The 27,188-nt window shown below is 40.9% G+C and overlaps 2 protein-coding genes across 2 annotated transcripts in view; both read right to left on the reverse strand.

The window, feature by feature from the left end:
* Positions 1 to 14,843, reverse strand: part of mib2 (MIB E3 ubiquitin protein ligase 2) — a 34,744-nt gene extending 19,901 nt beyond the window's left edge. The window contains exons 1-4 of the mRNA XM_061075076.1: positions 14,713 to 14,843; positions 9,464 to 9,859; positions 8,508 to 8,679; positions 365 to 471 (exon numbers count right to left, since the gene is read on the reverse strand). Of these exons, the coding sequence (XP_060931059.1) occupies positions 365 to 471; positions 8,508 to 8,679; positions 9,464 to 9,859; positions 14,713 to 14,743 (706 nt within the window). The 5' untranslated portion in view covers positions 14,744 to 14,843. The remainder of the gene's footprint in view (positions 1 to 364; positions 472 to 8,507; positions 8,680 to 9,463; positions 9,860 to 14,712) is intronic.
* An 8,802-nt stretch (positions 14,844 to 23,645) lies between these two features.
* On the reverse strand, positions 23,646 to 26,964 carry ubiad1 (UbiA prenyltransferase domain containing 1). Its single transcript, XM_061074911.1, has 3 exons — positions 26,813 to 26,964; positions 25,306 to 25,925; positions 23,646 to 24,572 (listed from the first exon to the last, which is right to left on the reverse strand). The coding sequence occupies exons 2-3, from the start codon at positions 25,865 to 25,867 to the stop codon at positions 24,085 to 24,087; spliced, it is 1,050 nt and encodes a 349-aa protein (XP_060930894.1). The 5' UTR covers positions 25,868 to 25,925; positions 26,813 to 26,964; the 3' UTR covers positions 23,646 to 24,084.
* Positions 26,965 to 27,188: the final 224 nt, after the last annotated feature.

Raw genomic sequence — 27,188 nt, forward strand, 5'->3', positions numbered from 1 at the left:
AAACATAATTCAAGGCAAGAAATAATCTCCGGTCTCTGCCTTCTTATTACTTGCACCGCAGACAATAGTGACTAAATGATGGGGTTTCTAGGTTTGAACAGGTCTAAACAAAAAAAACAAGGACACACAGAGACGCGCACATCTGTGGAACAGACTCAAATAAGTCACTGGCAATAAAAGTGCATGCAGACACATACTAATTGAACATTTCATGGGTTAATGAGACGTGAGGTTACAGTGTTGGTATGGGTTATGGATAGTGGAACACTTTGAAGGGGGCACAGCTCCATACTCAGGAAGGTAGGGGGGCTTTTGAGTTGGCAATGGCAGTGCCCCCCCCAACATACACACACACACCACTCACCGTCTTGGTTGCCCCAGTCCCAGTCAGGTCCTCGAACGACTTTAACCCCCTGGAAGATTCCTTTGAGGATGATCCGCGGGAGGTTCTGCCTCGGTGCCAAGCTTACTCTGTGATTTAAAGAGCATGGACATACAGATGAAAAAAACTGACTACACATCATCTGAGAAAAAATTAAGACATGACACTTTGATTTAAGGCTGCTGCAATTTCGGATTTTCCCTTAATGATTATCTTGACCAAAATAATTCACAACAATATAGTGACATCTAGGTTTGAAAAACAAAATAATGGAATTGGTCAATTGAAGTTTTAACTTTGTTTTAAGTATGGTTTATGTAATTTAGCAAATTCATGACACTCAAATTATTCTTAAACTACTAATAGAAATTACTAATACCAAGTTGGGTTGTGCGAACAGATGCTGATGGTCAGAGCAATACTATTTACACAAATGTACCCATTATGATAAATGGGCAGTGGATTGATTTGTATTAAAACAATATCAATAACTCATGTTTCAAAACTGACAATTGTCCATTATTTGTATTAGTATTAGTATTAATATTATCATATTATGATTATGAGTTTAAATGATGCTGAGTTGTTTCATTTGTTGTCCTTAATTCTAAATATTTTTTTATTATTTGTCTCGTTTTTATTTGTACTCTTTGTGAAGCACTTTGTAGTAGCTGTTTAGGAAAGTGCAATATAAATATAATATTTTGATTTGATATTGATTATTATCATCATCAATATTAGGATGTTGCGACAGTCCTACATTGATGAAGTATGCATATAACAACCATAGCATTTTATGTCTAAGAAAACCTGATGTGAACACACAAATATGCACAGTTGGAATACAAATTATTGAGGTATAAAAAAATGTTTCGGCAAAATAACAGATTGACAATTAATAAAGCATTTATACCTTATGAGATACAAATAAAGGAAAAACATTATTTCTGACCAATGAACACAGGGTATATTTGAACATGAATTTGATCTATAAATCGAATCAACAAAATGCTCTTGTCTGACTAAATTCAATAGGCAGATTGACAAAAGTTCTGTTTACAGATGACAGAACTAAATTGAATAGATACAGTGGAACCTTCGTAAAGAACACACATGTGGTGAGACTTGAGAAGTTGAGCATGCTTAGAGCCAAACCCGTTCATGTATTAAGATGAATTACTATTAATGTTGGCTGTGATCTCCTGACAACAAAAAGATTTGTTACTAGCACAATTAGCACAATCAACCACCTGCTGAATGTCATGAAAACCAAATCCTTTGACTTCCAGTCTCATATCAAAGTATAATACTGACAGGTCTCCTGGCTCCAAAGATGACCTCTTACTAGTTGTTGAATGATGTCTATTCTGTGGTCGTTCTTTCACAAGTGGGCAGGAGATAAGCAGGATATCAAACTTGAGACAAGGTCTTTGACGGAACAACTAGAATACACTAAGGAAACATTCCACACCAGTGTCAACACCTCACTTTTTAACATATGACCAACATCCTGAAGTGCAATCATAGAGTCATTTCCTAAAATGTGACGTACCTTATGGTAAAGATTTGATCAGATCTTGGTGCAAAGGAGCTGCCTATTCCCATACTTTTTGGAAGAAATCAAACCCCAGCTTCCTTTTTGGATGAAGTCAAAATCATATAGACGAAGAAGACGAGCCCCGTAAGAGCCGTAGTCCTCAGGCTTTGCTGGCTCCTTGTCTCTCTAACACCAGGTTAAGGCTGTAGCATCAGCTACCTTCATCCTTCTTCACTGGCCACTTATCTCAGGTTCCTGGGTGCTACAGCGGAAAGTAGTTGTACGCTTGGCTCTTTGAGTCAACTAACAGGAAGTCTCCTGTGTGAGACTATCCTTGGACAGGTCTGTTCTGAGAACAGGGCACAGAGCTTTGAGACTAATCCCTTGACAGCAGAGAATCAGAAAGCAGGCTACCTCAGGGCAAGTCAAAGAGCATGCATGTCTTTGAATGTATTTCTGTCTATATCTTTATAAGATGGAAACACTGCACATGTAGAAACAGAACAAAAGGTTTGAGCGTACATTAGTCTGCACTGCTATAGTGTATCTGTGTTTTTAGAGCTTTTTCAAGGAATTCAGGATATGTATATATGGTACAATTGTGATAAACACAACTTTATCAAACTTGGTTAACAGACTTCCTGATTTATGGTCCATGGAGATACTGTGAACAGCTATACCAATTTCCTGATAGCAAAAATAATATTTAATTCAGCATTGAAGAATTGAAACCATACCAGAGAATGCTCTTTGACAGGATAACTACTATAGCAAGAGAAAACTAGTCCTAAAACATGACTCAAAAATATTTCATGAGTTAAGTGGATGTAAACTGACAAACACTGATCAAAAGCACATGACCTTGGGGTGTGTTGTGTTGTTTGGTAGTGAAGCTAGTCTGAAAAACAAAACAGCTCTTTCAAGGGATTAAGATTTCTAATCCTACATGACCATGTAACCTCTGGTCCCAGACAGGATCAAGACAAGAGGCCTAAACCAACTGACACAACAGCCAGGTCAGAAGTCAGCCGAAGGTTAGAAAGAATCTCTGAATCAAACTCAGTGGGATACACAGATTAACCTTTGCAGGAACCAAAAGGATCAAGAAATTATCGAGAAAATTGTATTTTTCACGAGAAAGGGGACAGGGATTTATGGAATGATACCGGTGTAGGTTAGACTGATCACAGTTTTTTAGCTCAAGTACAACAGCTGTGGTTTAAAATATCTGCCCTGTTTACCCTTTACTTAAAGGCCTAGTGGAAACTTGACAACTGTGAAAACAGAAATCCGGACTAAGTCTACTTGGACAGACATAAAATAACTTAATACATTGACTGGTCACCTGCACCAACTTTGCTTGAGTCCACATCTTGCATACGACGAATCCCTTTTCAAAATACATTTATAAAGACATCAGTTTTGTGATGGGAGTGGAAACAAGAGTGACATCTACGTATTTTCAAATTCCACTTCCCCCACTAGAAACAAGTTTTTGCAGAAATTCCAGTCACTTCTTTTTTTTGTTTTTTTTACAGAGAAAGCGCTGGAAAACCCTTCAGGAAAGTTGTAGCGATGGGTATGATATACTTTGAACACAAACTGTTGAGGTCAGGTGTAGCAGTGTATCTTGATAAGCAAAGGAAGGATTAGACTGATAGGTTCCTTAGAAAGTGCACGTGTGTTGTTTGTGAGTTGAAGAGCCGATTAACAAACTGCATACCAACCCTTGTAAACATATGGTACACACATATGCCCTGATCACTGTCAACATGCACACACACATCTATGTACTACAAGTCTTAACCACATGCTCAAAAAGAAAACACTGAACACAGTTAACAAGCAGCGACAGCACGTCTCTGCATTTGAATCAGAATAATTAGGTTTCAAATAGTTTATTTAAAAGTCATATTTTAAAGAATGAGGAAATATACAACAGTCCCTTAATAACAGCGTAATGCTTTAGGAACTGCACATAAAACCTGCACCTTGATTTACTTCCCATCTGACACCTTATAATACGTCTTCTAGGAAGCTGGAAATGTTAACATGCTAATCTGCACATCTGAGAATGTTAGCATGCTAATCCTGTGAAATCCGTTGTAATTACGATGGGACACGTGCACAGTAGATCCACCTCATGTCTCGCACCATGTCTGTGATGGTGTCGGCTTACTGCAGCAGTTTATTTTGTTGACAACTTCCTATTGCTCCCTCGGGACACTAATAAAGTTTCTGCCTACAGTTTGGCTGTAAACTACAAATAGATCTACCCTGCTTTAGTTGCCATTAAAGTCTCACACATGTTTGGTCCACATGAAAGCGGTTCCCTTTTAACTATGCTGAGCCCAAATCAGTCTCCTCACATAAATCACTGCTGGCACCACAAGAACTCCCACTCATAATGAAGCCAAGTTAAATTTGCCTTTTCAGGCAAATATCAGGGTGTCTCATGACTGCCAGATAATAAATCAGTCTTTTGAAAATGCTGTCAGTGAAATATGGGTCAGTGTAGTGTGGAAATAAAGAAGTGCTGTGTGTTCGGTATCACATACTGTACAGTGCTCCTCTCTTTAACTCATCTGATGAGAAAAGAAGTGACTTTCATGTGATCTTCTCCCAGATGTACACTCAGTGCCAGGCAACAATCACAACTCTTTTCACTAAAATTAGACAAAGATGTATTTGATAAAAGAAAGAATGCAGAGATACTATGAATAGACCATTTAATATTAAAATGGTGTGCAGCAAATTGTGATTTACATTGATAAAAATCGTTGATTTATTTATATTTGTTGATCTGGATAATCTGCAAGCATTGACTTGTATCTTTACTATGAGGGAAGTTCAACACTGGCTGCTGTTAAATGTAATTGCATGAAAGAAAATCGAATGAGTTTAGCGGTGTTAGGGCAAGAGCACCGAGAGTGCTTTGGTTTTTTGACTGCTTGAACATACATAAAAACTCAAACTTTTATTTGAAAATGGGGATTGCAAACAGCGCCCCCTAAAATGCAGCAATTCCGTCTGGCTTAAACCAATCTTCACAAAATTCGGTACACACGTGTATTATGACCAAACAAAAAAAGAAGTCAGAAGCACCAACTTAATTAACGCAACAGGAAGTCAGCTAATTTGGTCAGTGTCATTTTAACAAGATGGAGATTAAAACAACCTCTATTTTTGAGTTTTCTTCACACGGTGTGAGCGTGGCAGGGCATCAAATTTTGATGAGTCGCCATTAAAACACAAGGTTGTTGTATCTCGGACATACATGGTCCAATTGACCAATTGGAAGTTGCCCATTTTGAATTTAGTGGTAATATTTATATAACTGTATAACTGCAATTTTTTTATAATGGTAAAATAGCAATATTGAGCACCAGAATGAGCAATCCTGTAGCCAAGTGGCAACATTTTTTGAAAATCATGAGATTTATGTAAATGAGTTGTCGTGACCAAATATGGAACTTTTCCTCTTACAGTGGTCAGTGATGAACACCAAGCCAACCTCCCATACACTGTCTCAAAAGTCACAAAGGCTCTGAAGTGATGTTTGAAAACTTCATTCACATCATGACTGAATGACTTCAGCAGAGTCACAGTCTTTTATGCCACTTATGAGAATCAATATCGATTCATGTTTCAGACACCATGAAAATAATCTTACTGAGAGCCAAAGTGGAGAGAGGCCCAATGTGTAAGCAGTGACGTCAAATCCTAAAAAATGTCTGCAGATCAGCTGCGTGAATTGTTCGAAATTATGTTTTTCAATATCATTCATATTAAATTAAACTAAGTTAGGGGTGACATTATTTTGTAACGCAATATTCCTCCATGTAAGAAATGTAGCCCTCAATCTCCTATATAGACTTTTTAAATATCAATCTTGACTATTCTATAAAGTTAAACAGTTTTAAAATGTGCTATGTTAATGTAATTTCATCCACATTTCACTTCACTCTTATTAACTCCACTGAGAAGGAGGACGCTTACAACAGAACAGGTCCCTAGTGTTGGACTACCAAAAAACAGCATGACTTTAAAATACTTTTGTGCTGTGGTATTAACACACTACGCATTTAAATTGGAGCTCTTGTATTAACACGCCTCAATCCTCAAAATGGAATCTCTGTCGAGTTATTTTTAGTTGCCTAAGTTTAGCTTCATCTCACTCAGATGCTATGAACCACCCCAATTCAAGTGGGATTAAAACGGCCTCTAAATAACGCAGATCAAAGATTAAACTAACATTAATGATCAAACAAATCAATTTCTTTGTATTGATCACTGTCTTAAAACTGAAATTGTATAGCATAAATTATATAAAAAGATTATGAAATGTTCCAAATTTAGCAAAAAGAAAATTGACTAGTCAGTGAGACCAAGCCAGTGTTTGTGCGGTGTCGACAGATGGTAAGCAATGACCTGTTTGGAGGGTCACATTTATAAATGTGTTTGCTCGACCAATAAAATATCACCTTAATGAAGGACACTGCTGAGCCAAACAACATTTGGGCCTTAATGATAAATCCATACTGAGGAGGGAGATGAAATGAGACTGTACCTCCTGTCAGAATGGTAAACTGTGCTATTCTGTCTCACTGGAAGAGGGCCGGGTTTCACTAAAAGCCTAAATCTGCTGCTCCTCTTCCACCCTCGTCCACGCAGGACACAATCAAATGAGGCCACAACCAAAATCTAAAATTAGATTTGACTGAAGATGTTTTTCTGTTTAGCGAAGACGTGATCCCAGAAAAATTAAAGCATGAAGTGATAGAACAGAGATGGCAAAGATACTAGGTTCAAGTCACGACCAGGAAATATTTTAGAGGTAGAACAATTCATTGGATTCACTGATGCATGGGGTTTCAAGACGCACTAGAACTGTGAATTTGTTGTTCTGTCTGTTACACTGCTGTCATTGTCAGACATTTGCAGATTTTTCCAATATGGTCTTCAATGAATAAGCTCTTTATGCTCATCCTGACCGATTTAAAGAGTGGTTTTATACTCTTGAGAAAAAAACCTCATGGCTGATTTAAATATTTAGTTGTATTGAAGCGACAAGACATGATTCACACACACACATCTATTGAAAGCCTTCACTGAACCACAGACCCAGGAAAATAAATGCTACTGGGTTGAACCCGGACCAGGCTAAACAATGGAAGAAATCTGGGTCATACATATCACCTCGTTAAAATGAGAACAGGCTATCCAGCTGACATTCAGACAGTGCCTAAAGCCATTTGGAGCTTTAGTGTGAACTGATGCAGAAGAGAGGATTCTGAAGGGAGAACTCACTCCATTAAATCTGCATACGTAGGACACTTGGAATCAGCTCACTAAACATGAACCCATAACAAGGCCAGGCATGTTTTGACCTAGCTAAGATAAACAACATTAACAACACCTCCTGGTTCTTAGCCACATCCTGCTCACCGTAGTTATTAATAATTTAACTGCGGTGCTTATGTATATGAGGTCTATGGTGCAGAGTGAAGGTAGAAAATGTTGCGTTCACCTAACTATGTTTTTCATGAAATGAAGATGATTTTTCTTTATTACTGTTCACATATATGTGGTTTATTTAGAAGTTTTAATGATTTTCTGAACTGCTGTAATTTTTTCATACATTGCATGTCGACTATTTCAGGGGTCTGACAAATTTTCAGACCCAAATTCACAACTTTTCAAAATAAAAGTTCTGAAATTTCACTTAGTACAAGTTATTAACGAATTGAAACAAACATTGTGCTTTCACTTTGAAGACAAATTGCCAAACAGGAAATGATTCCATGAATATTGTTGGCATGACATTTTATTTTATTGCGTATGGTGAAATAAAAATCATCAAATTATCACAATGATCTGGCTACGATTTTGACGAAAAGTCTGACCCACTCCGACGACTTTATCGGAGGACTTAGAGAAAGGACACAGTCTGCACACTGCCCCGCCCCCACTGACGGGCTAAAGCTTTAATCAGTAAAAGTGCTTTTCTGTATTCAGTTAGAATGGACTGTGTTTGACACAAATTAAGTGAATCATGATGTAATCACCAAGAACATTGCCTTTTGGTTGAAATTTGTATTTTGTATACAAAGCTGAAATTAAAAAAACAGGAGACCAAAGCACCACATCTCCTCAACTCTTCTCTAATCCCTTCAAAATAAAATACCTGTTTGTTGTATCAAAGGGTCAACGCTGATTATTTGACCAGAGTCCAAGACCCTGCAGGCTAATATACGAGTGTATGTAGAAGTGGGAAAGTCATTAATTTAAAACTGCATTGTATTGAAAATAAAACCAGAAATGCCCCATCTGGTCAGTTAACTGAGGAAGACAAGCTGACAATAGCTGATTACCAGATTAAAAGGGGAAAATGTGATGATATTGCCATAAAAGCCCTGCCTAAACCGAACGTAGCTGGAATTAAAGGCAACAGCACAAATAAAGGCTTACCTCCTATGAGTTGAATTGGATGTGAAGAAAGCAAGTTAAGTCGAGCAGAGATGTTGTAATAGACGACATCATAATTAGAAATTAAATGAGGATCAACGGCGGCAGCGCAGTACTCACGGCTGGGAGTGGGCCGTCTCGTAGCGCTCGTAAGCGTGGCTCAAGTCGTGCTTGTTGTTCATGTAGCACTGGGTGCAGAGGTCGTAGTCGAAGCACACCTTGCACTTCCATCGCATTCCCATGATGCCATGCTTCTTGCAGCTGTCACAGATGATGTTGGAGTGACGCACGCCTGGAAAGGGAGGAGAGGTGGTTGAAGATATGTGTCTATTTCTATGTCTTTCTATTTCATTTCTGTTGCTTAGAAATACATTCTTCCAACATCTACTTCCCGAACTGCAACTCACATTTGCAAGTAACATATCTTGTCTCACAAAAACACTTATATCGCGAATAGTAGGAGAACTGAGGCATAAACAGCATGAAAAAAATACCCCCACGACCTCAGCTCCTCATCTCTTATCCTCCACTTCTTTCGCTCCATTAATTGAAGCTTCTGAGGCAGAAAAATGTCCCATTAAAGGGAGCAAAATGCTAAGAGTCCAACATTAATGTTTGTGTCATTCAAGTCAAAAATAGGACTGGATGGGCTGATGACAAGAAACGGCACCATGCTTACTCAAACTGTGCAATGTGAAGGCTGCATGAGCCACCAGTGCCATGACCAACAGACACAAGCAAGTGAGATAAACATGTGGACACAGCTTCTCAACAAAAACATGACCATCGCAGCTGATGGACAAGTGAATTAGGAAAACTTTAACATCTAGGAGGTGGGATTCTAAAGGCTTAACAACATACTGCACTTTTTGGGGCTGTCCTTGCCTTCAGAAACTGCCACCTCTACACTATCAATATCTGATAGAGGGTCTTTGTTGCTGGCAACATTGAATTACATTGTAACAATATTAAATACACTGTAACACCTGTTGGTGTTCCCTGTTGACAGAAACACAGAGTGCAAAGTGCCCAACACCAAAAAAAACATACAATTGATGTTTGGATTGAGTGCTTACCAATTTGAGCATTATCATAAAGCAGCAGGTCGTAGGCCCCCTGGTAGCCTGTGCGGTAGTTGGTCCTGGTGCCACTGTCCCATTGTACCACCACTGTCTTGTCCGGTGTAGTAGTGCTGCCTTGTCGACCTATCTCCACCACAGTGCCCACGTGGCCCTCGCCGTCATCCTGGTTTCCCCATTTCCAGTCCAGGCCCCGCACCACACGCATCCCCACCTCCATGCTGCCTCTGCTGGGGCCTGGCCTGGGGGCTGAGCGCAATGGGGGGGGCCTGGCAGCGCTGTCACTCCGGCTGCTGCGCCTCTGGGGCTTATGAGGGGCGGGGCCGGCTCGCACCGACGGTATTGCGCGTAGGGACGGCACCAGGGGTGTTTCAAGGAACAGATCAGGGGAGACTGGAGATAAAAGAAGAAAAAAAAAGTTCAATGAAAAACACAGCAACAAATCACAGTACAATACTGGTATTTATGAAGTCGATAAATGGCTGTAACAAAGTTAAAAAATATAAAAGTGGATTCACTTTTTTTACTGAGTCAAAACAAACAACTGATCCTTGTCCAGAGTTCATATCACATCTTCAAATAAGCTTCAGTGAGACCATTACACTGCTTTTAAACAAGGTAATCAAACAACCAGTGTGTTGCTTCTTGGTGTCTATCAGTGGCTGCTGAGGTGACTCATAAAGCAACATGCCATATGTCTCCATTTCTGAGCAGTGTTCTCTCTGCTGGTGGATCTTGCACTGGAGGCCTCGCTGCGTGTCATGGCAGCTGGGCTCGACTGCAACGCCCTAGTGAGCTTATCACGCCCTGACCTGACACACACACAGGTACACACACACACACACACACAGGTGCACACACACACTCCTAATAACAGACAGCCTATTGGCCACATCCATGCACTAAACATCTATCATAACACACAGCTACTTAAACATAACCCTATACTCTTAAGCTGTAAACACATAAGAGATCCTAAAGGAAACAAAACAAACAAGTTGACATGAATCTGGAATGCTCAGCACTGTACAACTCAGATAACATTTTGTATTAACCTTCCTTGATCTCATGAAAAAGGTCAAAATCTCATCACAGGGACAGATGTATAAGAACTCACACATTCACACGCGTGACTGATGACTGCAGTGTTTGAACAAATTCCTCCAGGCGCTAATACAGGAAGGAAGCAGCATTTACAGGGTGAGGAAGCTTGAGTCAGCAATATACTCATGAAAGGAACTTTTGCAGAGGAACCTGAGCAGCAGGATTCATCCAATCACACGCATTAATCAAAATACTAATATTATAACGAAGGTTTAAAACTAATTGCTACAGCTAATGGTGTTTGTGTATAACCATACAATAAAAGTTGTAGATAACATTTGTTCATATAAACTACCAACAATATAACTACAGCTTTAAATTACAGAGAGAACAGAATGTATCTACATTGTGTGTTCATGCTTCTTTCCTTTACAATTGATATCCTATATGCATCAAGAAGAGGACAAGCAACATAGATTTTTTAGAAAATCTTTCAGAAAAGCTCTGTGAAACTATAAGTTAATACACACTCACACTCACAGCTCCTGCTTTGAATTAACACCCCATACAAACAATACCACCCTATGTGTTGCAGTGAAGATGAAGAAAATTGACTTTTTAAAAACCTAGTTGTTCTGATTGTACTTTTTCAATCAGTAGCAGCACCTGGACTACAGCACCAGACTGTATTTCAACATAAAACAAGTAATAACAGAAGACATTTTAGAGTCACACAACAGCTTGCACCCTGAACTCACGTCTCGTGCTTGCCACATTTGACCACATTCCCTAGCAGATGGTGGTGATAATCCATCATGCCCTTGTTGACAAGAACCACCGATCTAAATTAGAAGAACAATGAAGACACTTAAGCCTTTAGTGTGGACAGAGAACATCGAGTAAATCATCTATAAATGCTGGTGTAGACACAAACTTTAACACAATCCACTTTTGTGTGAAAAAAATCCTAGAATCTTTCCCAACACCCTCCGTTTGTCAGGTACTTTTCACTCAGTATGACAGCTCAGTCAAAGGGTTTATTCAGAAAAAAATCTTTCAATAACAGGGTGGACAGATGTCTGTAATGTAGCTGAGATTAGACTCGCATGCTTATCAAGATTACAATTTCATTTAGGTATTAAAGGCATCTGCTTACGCATGAAAACATATGGGATGTAGGGGATCAGAGGAGGGAAAGCAGGCTGCTTATGCTCCTTTTACTGTCCAAAACGACAGCTTAGCCTCTTTCCTGCGCTGGAATAATATCCCAGCCAGTCATTTACCATATCAGCGTGCAAACAGAGACACTGTCACAGACACACAGATACCAGCAGGCTGGGTGTGGATGGTTGCAGGAAATGCCAAGTTGATCTAGATCTGCCAAGAACAGAGAATACAATCACGTTGGATTTTCTCAGTGACCAAAACCTAGGGAGGAGAGCATTCTGTTCAAAAGGTACAGCATGCTGAAAACTAAAATTCATGACAAAACCGATGAGCAAACTTGCACTCTGGGTTGGGGAACTGTATAAATAAATTCTACATACCAGCTACATTTAAAACTGCTATACCCATACAGACCCACCGCCTCCCACTCTGTTGCTCCCACACGTTGAGCTCCAGAGAGGATTCAGGTTGAACACAATGATATCATGATTAAATAGACCAGGGGATGAATGTATACCCACACAATAAGTTTCTATCACACATCTACAGGGAAACCACAACCAGCTTAATCTTTATCCTCTGTACATAATAAAGCAGCCCCGCTAGCTTTACAGAACACTACTCAGCACCTTTTTAAGTACAGAACATTAAAGGTTTACTGTAAAACACAAATAGAACTTTCAGAAGTTTTTCAAGAAATGTTAGGAGCTAAGTTCTAAACATGTTTTTTAATGCAGAAGTGATAACCACTCTGTTCTGTAGCCTGACATAACAATGAGAGCTGCCACTTCAATTTTTGTATTTGCACTTCTATGTTGACTTAGGCATTTCCATATCTTGTGTTTAACGTCACAGGCCAAATTCCAGGGCTCTGCCGATGGACAACAAAAATCTGTAATGGATGTTTTTTATAGTTCACTAGTGATTGGGCGGACATTAAATGCAGGACTAAAAATCACTCAGATCACCAATAGCGAAGATTACAAATCATGTGACTTAAAAGACATGAAAGAGCTACTATGTATAAATAAATCAGCATCAGAAAAACATCCAATCCTGGTTATAGTCTAAAAAATGTTCTTTCAATAAATGATAGTAACAAATTAAAATAAAACACCATCTGTTAATATTAGTTTAATAGCAATAGCAGTTTACTAATTTGATTATTTCAGACATCTGCCACAGGCTGCAGAGACTAAACTAATTCAACATAAATGTATGTCCGTCTCAGATTTGGTTTAAAATAGATTTTGTAATTTGTCACCAAACCCATTTTCTGGTTTATTTTGGATACTACATCAGACTGTGATGAATAACTGTAGGACAGAACTAGTCAAACATTTCCTCTTCTATAGGATTCAGAGCCATTATGTACTTTTCAATGTGAAAGTCACGGTTGACAAACAGCTGGCAATTGATAAAAGTTTAAAAAACTGAGAAAAGTTGGAAGCTTCATAAAGATGAGCCATTACAATGGTATGAACATGTTTTGTCTGTTGTTTATAAAACAGCTTTACAAACATTTGGTTCTATTTTTTAACTTTCCAGGTGTCTGTTGTGGGCTATTTCAACAAAGCAGGTCAACAGCTAAATACAAGAGGTGCAGCTGAGCATTCTTCCAACAGAGGTTGACTGTCCAACATACATTCAATCTTCTTTTCTGTGTCTGTGTCTGTGTGTCCGTGTGCGTTAAAGGCAGCCATGACAAGGCCACCTGTGTTGCTGAAATGTCGCTGCCAATCTACGAGCCAGGGTTGAGAGAGGCAGGATTACAGATCTCTGCCTGCAAGAACAGATGGACTGGATTCCGTCATCCACACTGCTGAGGGCCAATCACACAAACAACCAGGCGTGTGGCCACAACACTAATACACACCATAACAATACACACTGCTCACACTCAAAATATTTGCTCTGGAATATTATGTAATTTCCGTTAAATATGTTTACTATGGATCCAAAGATTTAGCTTAAAGGCCTTTTGGAATTGTATCCTTTCCCCATTTGTGCTCTACATCAGCATGTGTAGCATGTTTCCTCTCAGCTGAGGAAACTGAAGTAACAATAGTTGGTTTGAGGTGACCACATATAACATGTTTAAGAATCAATACAACACTGTTACACGTGTCCCTGCAGGCCAGTGTTATATAAGACTCAGGAACCAGACAAACCACATATAGACTGAGATGATTTCACTGAGGTCGGGACACACACAGCAGATAAGCATTTTCGCAGCTCTCTATCAAACCTACAGCCAGGCCCAGTGCAGCACTGTAATAATTATCACTGTGCAGTTTCAAAATTGAAAATGAGTCAAGAGTATTATTATTGGCAGAACCAGTGCCAGTAGACATGTGCTACTGCCTGGGGCCTACTTGGGGCTGTGTGTCCTGTGACACGTGGTCTAACTGGATTCTATCCCCACTCGTATGTCTAATAAGAATAGGCTGCTTGCCTGTGTTGTTTTTCGCAGTAGCCACTGGGCTCTAAATGCTGAGCAAAGTGTGATCTAAACATATGCTCCTGTGACTTTAGCTTCATCAGCCTTAATATCAGCCTGCTGCAACTGGTTCATGTCAGAAACATCTAGTGGCCGCGGGACTTTCAGAAAAATCAATAAGGACCCAGAGTAAATAACACATTTACAAAGATTTCTTCAGAGTGAGCAAATAATACATTTCAGGCTATTGCTTGGTCTGCCTATCTTTTCTCAAATCCCACTAAGCAAAGCAATATCAATATCTCCATTAAGAAAAGCAGCCTTTGAGTGTGGGAAATAATTCACAATGATCACACATAACTACAGAAACAAATCCACAGTGTACTAGATTCTCATCCTTAACAAGCTTGACACTCGCAGCAACATTCAAAAAGACAACTTGATAACAGCAGAACCGTATCTATATAAATATACCCCTGCAGTCTTTCATGAAGACAGCTGCACCACAGTAAAGCCTGTTCCCTTACTGAACACTTACTTTACATTCAACACTGCGGAAATATCATATCAACTCGTTGAAAATGATCATACTCACTCCCCATGATCTTCAGCCCACTTTTGAACATGCTGGCTGCTGTTACGATCCCATTTTGATGAATCACCGCGAGCCTCGCTCTGCCGCTATCCCAGGTCAACCTGCAGGATCATTTGAAAACCCTGAGTGCTATGAAATGCTCATCCTGCTAATAGGGGAGTGAACCCTTTTTTGGCACATCCTTACTATTGGTTTCTTTTGAACTTTGCTCTTTGATTTGGAACATGGAGAACTTTTTCTTCCTCTGCCTGGTAGATTTTTTTTGTCAGGCAAATGTTGCTCAATTAAGAGTGGATAAGCCTACTGCATTATCTGAACAAAAGACCACTCTCACCAGCTGGCTGAGTTAGGTAGATAAATGACTTACAACAGAGAAGTTGTGATCCTGTGAGGGGATTGTGTTTCAGGAAAAGACTTTACTTTTTATAAACATGAGGCATTGTTCCGTCACATAATCAGTGCTGTGTGGGAGCTTTGATCATCTGCAGTGTTTGTTAGGCTTCTCTTGTAAGATGAGCATGATTCACTTAACTCAAAGTGCAAACTGACCTCAAGTCAAACGTCAAGTCAAAGTCAATATTGAATCACATTTAGGTACTTACGTATTAAGCTCCCCTAACTTCATTTGAGGTCTATACTAAAAGCATTCAGTTTTATCTGGCAATCCTGGGATAGGATCATTTCAATCAGTGCTCGAGAGATGAATTTTAACACAGTATTCTCAGCAACACAAACTACCTTAAATGAAGCCTTCACCTACACAATGAGATTTTTTTTATACTGATCCTTACTCTGCTGTGGCCATTCTCAATCTGAAGTCAGTACTACTTAGCACTAAATGTTTTAAAGCTTCTAGTAAACTCAAATGCCTCTAACCTCTGCAATACATATGCTGTGATTAAGCTGCCAGCAATCAAAGATCCAAACGCTGAAACACAAAACGACTTGCAGGACAGGTAGAACAACCATTTATGTTCCCGTGTGTCCCCAGTCAGTCACACAAAAAGCAATATGCGGCAGCCAGGCAAGCAAGGTGTCACCAGCCCGGCTGCTTGGCACATCTACTAGCTTTACTTCAGATTGCAATGACATGTTGCACAACAGTGGTAACCAGCCATGGACATATACCGGCTACACACGTGCTGGCTTTGCACGAGATATCAGCAAACTCGTCCACTGATGACTAAGAAGCAGCCACAATTCCCTGAAAATGGATGGACTCCTCTTTTTTCTGAAATGCTACCTGAATTTATTTTCAAAAAGAACAACATTTTTCAAGGAGAATATATTCTGCTCTTTGTTCAAATATTAACAGCATCAACAATTCATGGTTTTAAAAAAAGACAGAAACTACCCAAACAGACAAGATTGAGATGTATGCTTGATAAAGCACGTCCTCTTTAGCTGGTTTACCTGTTGGTATAGTAATGTGCAGCTGAGGGAATAAGAGCACCAACAAAAATAGGGAAGGAGAGGTAGCAGCTCCTACCTCCTGCTACATAAATGCAACAGAGGATGGACAAAAAAATATGCTACCATCGTGCCACCAACAGCTTCACCAGCCCCAAAAAAAACCCTCCTCAGGGCTGAAGCCGTGTTCTGAAGCCCTCCTTGAATAAACCGACCGAGCAGGAGGAGGGGATGCAGGGGGCAGGGGAGGAGGGCAGCCAGGCCGGTATTCCAGAGATGTGATATACAGCCGCGAGTAGTGTCCGGCTGTACATGCAAACATCCAAGCTGTAGAGGATCAAAGCAGGAATAGGAAGAGGAGAGAGCCCTGCTGCTGGAGGATGCAGCCAGCATTTAGTCCTTTGTGCGTTGTGTCAGCAAGGATTACCAGCGTGTAGGAGGAGGAGAGGAACAGAAAGGAGAGGAGAGGGAGGAGAGGGAGGAGGATGGCCAGCGAGAGCGGCTGCCCAACGAGCTCTGCATTCAGGTCGACGTTCTCCGGCTCTCGCATAAAAACCGGCCAATGGGCTTTGCTCGGCATAAGACTCCTCCGATGCTGTAGTCAATCACCGGTGGGACGTGAGCTTCAGTGACACGCGTGTGAAGCCGACACACTGTGTTTATGGATCAGTACGAGAACATGCGCATCACGCTCCACATAAGGATGTGCAGCCCTCTCTTTCATAGCCCACAGGGACACCATTCGCTCCACTGCCAATGAGCAGACAAGCAGAGGGGCGGGGGGAAGGGCATACGTTTCAGGGGGAGGGTCTGCATGTTGTTATTTTTTTGGGGGGTTAGGGGCTCAGCAAAAAAGAAAAGGGGTGGGGTTGGAAGATGTTTTGATGAAAGGGCACCTGCCATGATGCTCATTTTCAGTGGCAAACTGGTGTGTGCCACGGCTGTTGCTGATGAGCTAGCAATACCAACATGTGCGTGCGTGCGTGCGTGCGCTTGAGTGTTTTTCAGGTATTACTGTGCGTGTTGAACAATGTTTTTATGTTTTAAGGTTAGGATAAGGTTGGTTTTAGGTTCGGCTAGCCTAGTAGTAGTATTGTTTTCCCAACGCTTCTCTACCCTTGAACAACACTATTTACTGAACTACAGCACTGGGAAACATCCCCAATATGGTCCCAAAAAATCCAGCCAAATGGCATTCTGTTGATGCCGCACACACATATGAATGTACAGCTGGCACTGCCAGGGAGGAAATAGCCCATGAATGGGAGAATGAATGAGGGAAGTGGTTCAGACATAGGCTTATAATGAATTTTATTACAGCACTCTCCCTAGTAAACAAAGCTGCTACTGTCCATGTAATAGACTTGTTGGTCTAGATCATATAAAAGGAAGCATTCATGCTCACAGCTCCTTCTCCAATAAACACAGACAAACTCTCACACACACACACACACACACACTCACACACACACACAGATACACACACAAACATGGTAGTCATCAGACCCAAGAGACTAGGGGGACTATTGAAATATGGGCATGTTGCAGCCTGGGAAAAACTGATCATCATGTGTCTGATTATTCTGCAGGTAATTGATTAAACAAAAAAAGAATTGTAAATCCCCAAAAAATCCTCTCATATAAAGTCAAATACTCTGGTCTTGTGTACTTCGAAACGTTCTCATTACTAAGGCAAAAGCCCAAACATCGATGCATTGTGAATTCTAATCATAGCACCATGATGACATGTCCCCCTTTACCTCATTAATATATTAGTCTATAAACACTGTACTACAACCAATTCAACAGTTGCCGAATTGCCTTTGACAACAATATTGGTATCAGTGCATGATACATGTATTTTATAATAAACAATAAAGATTTTTTTAGAGACAATGTGCATACATGTTTACATTGTACTTATATACATAAAGACGTGGCGGCCTGTTCAGGTTGTACATATGTAATGTGAGGGTGGATGGATGGCCCACACAAGCCACAATTATATTTCTTTGTCATAAGGGTTTGATAATGACATCTTACGAACTGCCAATCGACAGTTTCAGACATTTTTTACTGCTTCATATCGGAATCGACATCTGTCCAGAAAAATCCATATGGGCCAGTTGGACCCAGTTTAAGGATAAAATGCACCAATGGTTCCAAATCTGGACCAGCGACTACAGCGTGTTAAACTGCTGCCATGAATAAGAACATTTATTCTGAAAGAAATCAATAACATTGATTCACTCTATATCAGAGCGGATGACTCTCTCAGGACAGCTTTATACATTGAAACTCGAACTGTCACCTGTTAAACTATTACAGACTTGTGGGCAGAAGGCTATTGGTCGGACCAGCTGGGATGTTAATGGTAGGGGAAAATTAATATTACAGTCTCCCCTGTGGCCATGAGGCAAAGCTCAGGGTGAAGGATATAGATGAAACCCTCTTTTCCTGCATGTACTTAGTTTTATATTCTATTGGGGAGGGAACAAACAGTGGATAAATGTACAGGATGAAAATGTCTTTGGCAGCATCAGATGTCACATCACATTGACTTGAAATTATTCCAACTCTAATAATGTCATACAACAACCCAGCTCAGTTGTTTAGAAAATTATCTAAAATGGTCTAATTCAACCAAAGATATTGATGTAACAGATTCTGCAGTATTAATCAAAACTGTTGATAAAACTGTTTTATTATCATGTTTTAGACGTTGTAACACTGACAAACCACATGAAGAGCACAGCACAGCAACTCATGGTCGACTGTGTAATCTAACTACACTTGTACTATGCAAGCTTAAGATAATGTTTTGATTCACCAAAACCTGCATTCAGCTTTCAACAGGATAAAGGCCAGTGAGAGTCATCCAGTAGAGTTATAACAGATGGGTGGAGGTTTGATTGATTACATAACGTATGACTGAATCAATACTATCAGTTGCCCACTTGTACCGATCCTTATGCAACATTTCATTTTGCTTCATACAAGTGCTCCAGGTTGATTTTCCTCTGGCTGAGTGGTTTGTTTATAGTCAAAGAGGAATTATAATATATCCCGCTGCAAAATTTAACATTTTATTTGAATATAGAAAAAAGTATATTAATACTCAAACGAAACATGCTACTGTGAAAGCTGTTATTGCACTATGGTGATTTAGATTTAACAGTCAAGCTCTTACATTTTATTATCACATCAGTCTGGTCACCAGAAGTCTGTCTGATGTTTTTCCATCAAGACCCATGAATTATTCTCTGAGAGATCAAAGACAATGTTGATTGAATCAATGTTAACAATAGTTTTCTGGATCTGCCCCAATATCCAGATCAACACCAACATGTAATGGATTCTTCTTTGGCCTATGTCTCATCCTTCCACCAAATGTTATAGAAATCTAGTTGGTTGTTTCTATGTAATCTTGCTTACAAACAAACAAACAGATCAACCAACAAACAGAGGGTCAGGGGTGAAAACATGACCTCCATAAAGAAGGATTTTGAAGCGGGCTATATCCACATTCTGAATATTTTAACTCTGTATTAAAATTATAATATCTCTTAGGAAGGATGCCATAAAACAACTGAGTCTGGAGAAACTATTCATGCCTTGTAAGTGCGGACAGAGACAACTTGCGTACCAAGAATCTGTGGGAAAAGAGCTTTTCAGAAAGCCCAGCACTCAAATACAGTCAAACAAAAAGAGCTCTCATGAAATTATTACAATTTTTTAATTTTAAGCTAGCAATTGCACAAGCTGCCTCGATATTCCCAACAGACGGATGACCACAGGGGCAAAACTTTCCCATAACTTAAGCCAAGTGTGAAAGCGTCTTACCGCGACAATTTCCGCTCAAAACTTCCCCCATTTCTCCTCAAGTCGCCATCAGCTGATCACCTCTGTTTCTCTGTTCATCTCTGTGGTGTAACCCAGGGAGCACTTCAGGCTCGATTACTGCGATTTAGAAGTGTGGACAATAACAAGCACAGAGAGAAAAGGCAGATGACTGAAACTTTGCTCCCCGGAGTGGGTGTGGCTGAGAGCAAGGCTGTCTATGTCCCTGTGGCACATGATGAGCAGAGGGATGACAGCTGAGAAGGCTCCTGTAACAGCCACACATCTCTAATGTCACAGCCCTGCAACACATGGGAGCTCAGCAACAACCCGAGGAAACAACCAGTGCTCCCATCAACGAGCTGCATGTTCTCCCATCATGCTTCATTCGGTGGCAAACACTGCTCTCGCCGTGTAATGTACAGACTGACACACCTGAGCAGAGCTGTCGGTGCTGTAGAGCAACCGACACCTCCCACTGACCAGCTAGCCTGACTTAGCTTCCTAGCTAGTCCAACAATAAGCCCGTGTGGGTTTACACCAAACCTCGTTCACAATACGGGTCATTTAATCACCTGGGTCTTTGGGAAGAGCAACCACACGGTGTGACATAGACGAGCTGTGATTAATCGTTCGACGCGAGTAATCGGTTTGATCAACACGCACACACACTGGCCAATCAGAAGCATTGAAGGACAGCTGCTACAATTCCCAGCTGACGTGAGCCAGCTTCCTTATCAGCAGCTTCCTACGAGCCACCGTACCGTTCCTCTGTGACTGCCGGGTGAGGGTGAGGGACACCCGGCTGGACACCCGGCTGGACCCGCCGGGTGTCCGCAGCAGCAGCTCGCATGTAAACACGTCCCCGGTCTGTAAAGAGCTGCAGCTCACAGACAAAAGAGCCTACGAGGAATTGTCGCCATTGGGACCTCGGCTCTGCGTGCCTTCCCGGTGACAGGGTGACAGTGCGTTAGCTGGTGTCACAGCGACGCTAGCTAGCTAACTCTCCTCCGTCCATCCCCTGTTTCCCCGTGAACACCGCTGGTTCTGCGCTGTAGCCACTTACCACTCCTCGGTCCGGACGGGTCAGGCCGTGCCGGGCCGGGTCAGGCCGTGCCGGGCCGGGACTCCGGGTCTCCGTCCGCCTCCAGCGCCGACATGACGGGATGTTAGCTCGGTATGTGTTTACAGCACGGAGCCGTCCCGCAGCGCAGCCATGACAACACGCCCATGCGTTGCGTCACTGCTGATGCTGCCTTCACGTGCTCCCCGTAACAACCACAACATTTCCTGAACTCATCCCCCGGTTTAGTTTCGACCTGGTTTCAATGTGACCTGATCATAGACTGTATATATAAGGACCTGATGCAGAAAAACAAGTGATTACACATGGTCACATATGCATCTTCATCGCAATGCGAGTTTAAGCACATGTGGATTTCTGTAACTGTGGAATTCTCTTTTTGTTTTGTAAAATTGCTTTAGATTTGCACTGATATGAACACAATTTATTAATGAAACTATTATACTAGAATGTCACACTATCTTTATAACGGTTACCAATTGTATCATATTATATCATTCCACATGTCTACCTCCTATTGTGAATTTTACCCCTCTGATCTGTTATACACCACTCTCCTTCTTGTTCCCTGAGATCCTCGGCCAGAGGTCGGCTACCTGTCCCCAGACTACCAGCTGAAATCCAAAGGTGACAAAGGATTTGCAGTCAGGGCCCAAATCCGAAATGATTTGCCTATCGGCTGACTCAATCATTTCTTCTTATCCCCTTCCTAAGACATACTCTCATGCGAGAGTGTTTCATAATTTTCGTTAAATTCTAATTTTAATTTTAGATTAATCTTTTTATAATGAGAAGAAGAAGAAGAAGAAGAAGAAGAAGAAGAAGAAGAAGAAGAAGAAGAAGAAGAAGAAGAAGAAGAAGAAGAAGAAGAAGAAGAAAATAATACCCCTAAAATATTTGCTCAAAAAGTGTGCAAAATAATAATCACCTGTTCAACAGTGTTTTCTTTTCAAAAACAGCAAAAAGACATGTGACAATTTCCCACTTTTCCCCACTTGTATAAAGGTCTTTGTTGGTGGCCAAACAGTCAACTCTTTACTTGTGTCATAACACAAGTGTGATTTTTTTTTTTATTGACTGGCTTGTATATGGCAGTACTATAAAAGCCATGTGGCCTGCTCAGTAGATCAGACATCATTACCTCTATGCCTTTTTAAACTAATCTCTTTCCCATTTTAGAACGTAGGACAAGATGGAGAATATCCCTTCTACAGTATTCAGTATTTCAGAATCTACTAGGTGGGAGTGGCAGGCTGCTGTTACTAAGTCATCCTCTTTACATGTCTTAGAGCTGTGGGTGGAAAGCAAAGCACACACAGACCAGCCACAGAGATTAAGAGGGAAGTCAGATAATTATGAAGCCTGGGGGGGCAACCTATTAGTAAAAATGTAATTAAAGTTTACACTCTCGAACACTGTACCTAATTTGAAATGTCCAAAGGCTGAAATGTTTTCTCTGCACCCACATTGAAGAATGGAACAAACTGCAAGAACTGTATAAAAATCAATTCAAAATATTAAATCTGGATGCTGCAAAAGATGAGGCCTCTATGCTTTGTTGAATTTCTTTGGAGGGTTTTGGGCGTATGTTAACAAAATGACAAAATCAATCTTGTGGTCTAATGGATGTTGTGTTATAGTAGAGAAAACCAGCTTGATGATAATACTGGCAACAGCCTGACAGAGACACAGACAAGAAACTGGAGGTTTGAATAAATCAACATCAAACCCACCAGTTACATTAGGGTGTATAAATGGGGACTTAACAATAATTCCACAAAGCACACAACAGCTGTCCATCATGATTTAACGGTTGTCAAATATCGCCTCCTGCTGACAAAAACGCTCCTATACATCTAACCCTAACCCATTTTTTATATTATTTATAATTAGAAATTATAAATACTGCAACTTTGATGGATATTTATCTCATGATATATTTGACATATACTAGCAATACAGGCCATGTCATCCATAGAAAGTCAATTAAAGACTAAACTTTTCAGTGCAAAATAAATATTTTTATTATATGAATAATAAATTGTCTATATATTATACAAAAATATCAGGTGAAGGAGTAGTGTTGCATGTCAACTCACAAGGAACTTGTAACGAAAATATAAAATACTATTGTATCTACTGTATTGTACTACTTTATCTGTAGTGTTTGCTCCCAGTTCTGGACACATATGAAACTATGGAGTGTTTTCTGTAGCAATGTGTCGTAACTATGTATTCTGCCAATGGTCAAACACAACTTTGTATTTCTCATTTCATAAACAGGAATGTTTCAATAGGAGAATGTATGCTGCTCTGATAGTGTTCACAGCTGCAGGTAGCAACTTGATAACCTGGCCTCCATTTTTGTTACAATGTTACAGTTCTCCACATTAATGGAGTTCACCCTGCAATTCATATTCATATTCAACATATTGAATGGAGATAATGGTGTAATGTGACAATTTTATAGCTTTAAGATATATATTCTGGTCTTCTTGAATGTAACCTCATGAGTTAATATTCCAAAGAAACTGTGTCATATTGGTTTTGTTTGAAAGAAACAAGAACTTAACTTGATCCAGAATGATGACATGGAACATCAGCAGCAGTGAGTTTTATTACAATCTCATGAAGCTATATTTGGCTCTTTAGAAAGAAAATGTCAATGAACAGTATGTACCGTACAGAGTACAATAATAAAAATAATGTTTTATTGAGGAAGTATCAATATTACATATTGTGTCTTTAAAATTATGGCAACTGTTGGTTTATTGTCTGTCCTTACTTATGAAAATGTTGCCCACCTCTAAAAATAACACCAACATTTTTTAACTTTACCGACATGTGGCTTAATACTGAAACAAAAAGGATTAGGCTTTCAGTGTCACAGAGGACCTCAACTAAATCTCTGCTCCACGTATAAATTAGACAATAAATTAAAGCCAGTGAAAGTCTTCAGATAGATTTGTACAAATACAAGGAGATACATAAACTAGTCTGTGTTAAAACAACAAAATCGAAATATCAAACCTAGAGAATCACAGTAATGGCAAGCTACCAGGAGGTGCCAGAATGATTCCGAACACATAGAAAAGTCCCATGAGGAGGTTGAGCTTGGCCGTCTTCTGGGGGATCTTGGCATAGTATCGGCTGCGGAACTGCCTCTCCAAGGGGAAGGCCATTGGCAGCGTGAGCAGAGGCAGCGCCATGCTGATGGTGTAACGGGTGGCGAGGATGCAGAAAAGCACATAGGGGACGAAGAGCAGGAAGTTGTAGAGGACATAGGAGAGCGTAGGACCTATGAGGATGGCCAGGGTGACGATGCCTGCCTGCTTGTCAGAGTCCATGTCTCTGGTGTTGTTGCTGTGGAGGATGGCCTCTGTGTTGAGCGCCAGCGGGACGGCGTACACTAGCGGCAGCACTGAGAGGTATCCCACCTGTACTGCGTGGGCAAACATGACGGCCAGAGGGCCGAATGTAATGAGGATTACCACGTCCCCTAGTGCCACGTACTTGAGGCCGATGCCTGCGGAAAAGAGCAAACAGAGGAGATATTTGACTATTTGATTAGTAGTCGTCCACACTTTATCATCAAATACCCAAGAGGGGTAGAAGGGTAGCATCTGTTTTCATCAAATTAGTGATCAGCATTTGACTTCATCAGATGATGATGATAAAATTATGTCATCAGGGTTATTTACTCGGACTAGCAAAAGCTCCTCCAGGGCTACAATAGACAACTATACACGTGTTTTCATAGGGTGAGTATTACTTCCCATGACAACTAAACCAACATTTGTTTCACTTCTTTGATGAAATATAGTCAACTGCACAGTATGAATTACAAAGTGAACATTAAAACAAGAAGCACAGTTCTGCATTTTGGTTACTAAAATGTTGATGCTGATGGAAGGTGTGCACTATACACCTCTGAACTACTTGTATTGCCTTTACTTTAATCAAAAGGTCAAAACTAGACCATTTTTTGTATACATTGCATTTTTGAACCCACACATTGTGTGTACGACACACAAATATTCACTTTTTGAGCATCAGACTCAAGTTGGTGTTTTTTCAAAGAGCAACATTTTTCTGGCACAAGTAGCCCAGTAACATCCAATCTCGCAGAGTGTATTTTAAGTAAAAGATGTATGCCTCTCCATGTGTGAGTGAATGTGAATGTGTGTGTGCTTTTGGTGACTGAGGTGGCCTATCAACTGAGGCAGCAATCCAAGAGATGCAAGTTTTGATTTACTCACCTCCAGTGTATAAAAAAGAGCTGGATAGTCCCCCAAAGTAAATAAGAGCTAGATGCTCCAGTCTGAGTGTGGACAGGAAGAAGAGCAGGGTGGCACACAGACACCCCAACGAATACAACAACGCTCCAAACATGACAACATCCTGCGGGGCCAGAATTTCGTCCACTAGAGTCCTATCGTCGCTCTTCTTGTGGTCAATCCCTTTGGAGAAGTCATAGTAGGTGTTCACAAGGTTGCCTGCCCCGTGGACTACGAGGACGGCCACCGCACACACCAGCAGGATGACCAAGTCCACAGAGCCATCAAGTTTATACGCCAGGACGCTGCCGAGGGCCACCGGCGTGAGGGAGGCACTGAAGCTCCACGGCCTCAGCGCCAGCACGTAGGCAGCACACTTCAGCCTGACATGTGAGGAGACGCGGGACATCTTCGACTTGTGGTTGGCTCCTAGCGGGTGATTGGTCATGTTATTCATGCTAGCCTGCCCTTGTTGGCCATTGTGACCATTAGATCCAGCCAGAGATAATGTCTCTGCCCTGCTTTCCATCTGCTCTTTGGCCATTTCTGTGCAAAGTGTCTACGGAAGCAGTGATGTTCCAAGATGCTAGAGTTTGATGTTCCTGCAGGAATAAAAACAAATTACAGCAGCTGGGTTAGGAACTACAATTAAGACATATGATCACATCACACCTGTTTTATCATTTTCACATTGGCTCCCAGTTTATTTTTGGGATGGATTTTAAGATTGTATTGATAACTTATAAGCCTGAAAACTAGTGGGACAGACCCAATCAGAAATTCCCTGAGGAAATAAAGTGGTTGTGTTCTTTTCAGTCTTTAAAAAAATATGTATATTTTCGAACGAAATGTTCCTTATTTATTTGGGATGCCCGGCTATTATTGGTCTCTCTTATTATTGTATTATTCCTTCGGGAATTTTAACAATTTGTTTCCTTGTGGTACAGCGCTTAGTACTTTGAGCTGAAAAGTGCTCTATAAATAAAAGGTTATCATTTTTATTATTTAATCAGAAGAAACACGGGATGGTTGACAGTGCATTGGACACACAAAGTAAGCCACACAAACTCTTACTGCACATAGTTTGACCATTGACTCAAACACAAAGAACACACAGTAATTATAGTTGCATGTCCACTTGCTGCAGCGGAAGTGGTCACCAGGTGGTCCCCAGCAGACACAGGGGTTATAAGGAGCGAGACAGTTCCTAACAGTGAAAGTCACCAACACTTGAACTCCAACGTCATGTGTGTGGTTTCTGAGCTGAGCTGACATTGGCTCGTCGGTGATCTTATTATAACACACATGTTATTCAACTGTTATACATCTCTCAGTCAGAGGGACAAACTCGATGGAGGATCCAGATAAGGACATCGATCCCCGGGAGGTGCAAACAACCCCTGGCTAGCAGCACCTGAGATTATGGGATTAGAGCTAACGCGCTAGCCGCAGAGCTAACGTCCTGTGTGCGGGGACAGCAGCGACTCACCAGCTATGTCCTCAGTGTCCGACCCCACCCGGGTTCCCCTCTGCCTGCAAACATGTTCCTGTGGCCCGCAGAGTCCGCTCCGTGTGTCCGCGTACGTGTCAACTTGGAGGATACGTGCCTGGCTGGCCACTGCTGTACATGACGGGCGCCATTTCCTCCGCTGCGAGTGCAACGTCGCATACGGGTCGAAGGGAACGCAGCTTCGCTCGCACAAGGTTCCGGCTTGTGTTTTACTCCGGGAAATAAAGACAACTAAATAAGAAAACATTTGATATAACGATAGAAAGTGTATAATCTCAGAGTAGAGTCATGTTTCATACCACATTGGACTTTATAGACCACAGAACGATCAAATGAAGGCTAAATTAAATACACC

This window comes from Limanda limanda, chromosome 7 (assembly GCF_963576545.1).
Source record: "Limanda limanda chromosome 7, fLimLim1.1, whole genome shotgun sequence".
Lineage (NCBI taxonomy): Eukaryota > Metazoa > Chordata > Actinopteri > Pleuronectiformes > Pleuronectidae > Limanda > Limanda limanda.

Excerpts from the sequence above, each read along its gene's own strand:
- ubiad1 (XM_061074911.1), bottom strand. The coding sequence starts at position 25,867 with ATGGCCAAAGAGCAGATGGAAAGCAGGGCAGAGACATTATCTCTGGCT. Across the intron at positions 24,573-25,305 it reads CTCTTTTTTATACACTGGAG|GCATCGGCCTCAAGTACGTG; the intron begins GTGAGTAAATCA and ends TCTTTTCCGCAG.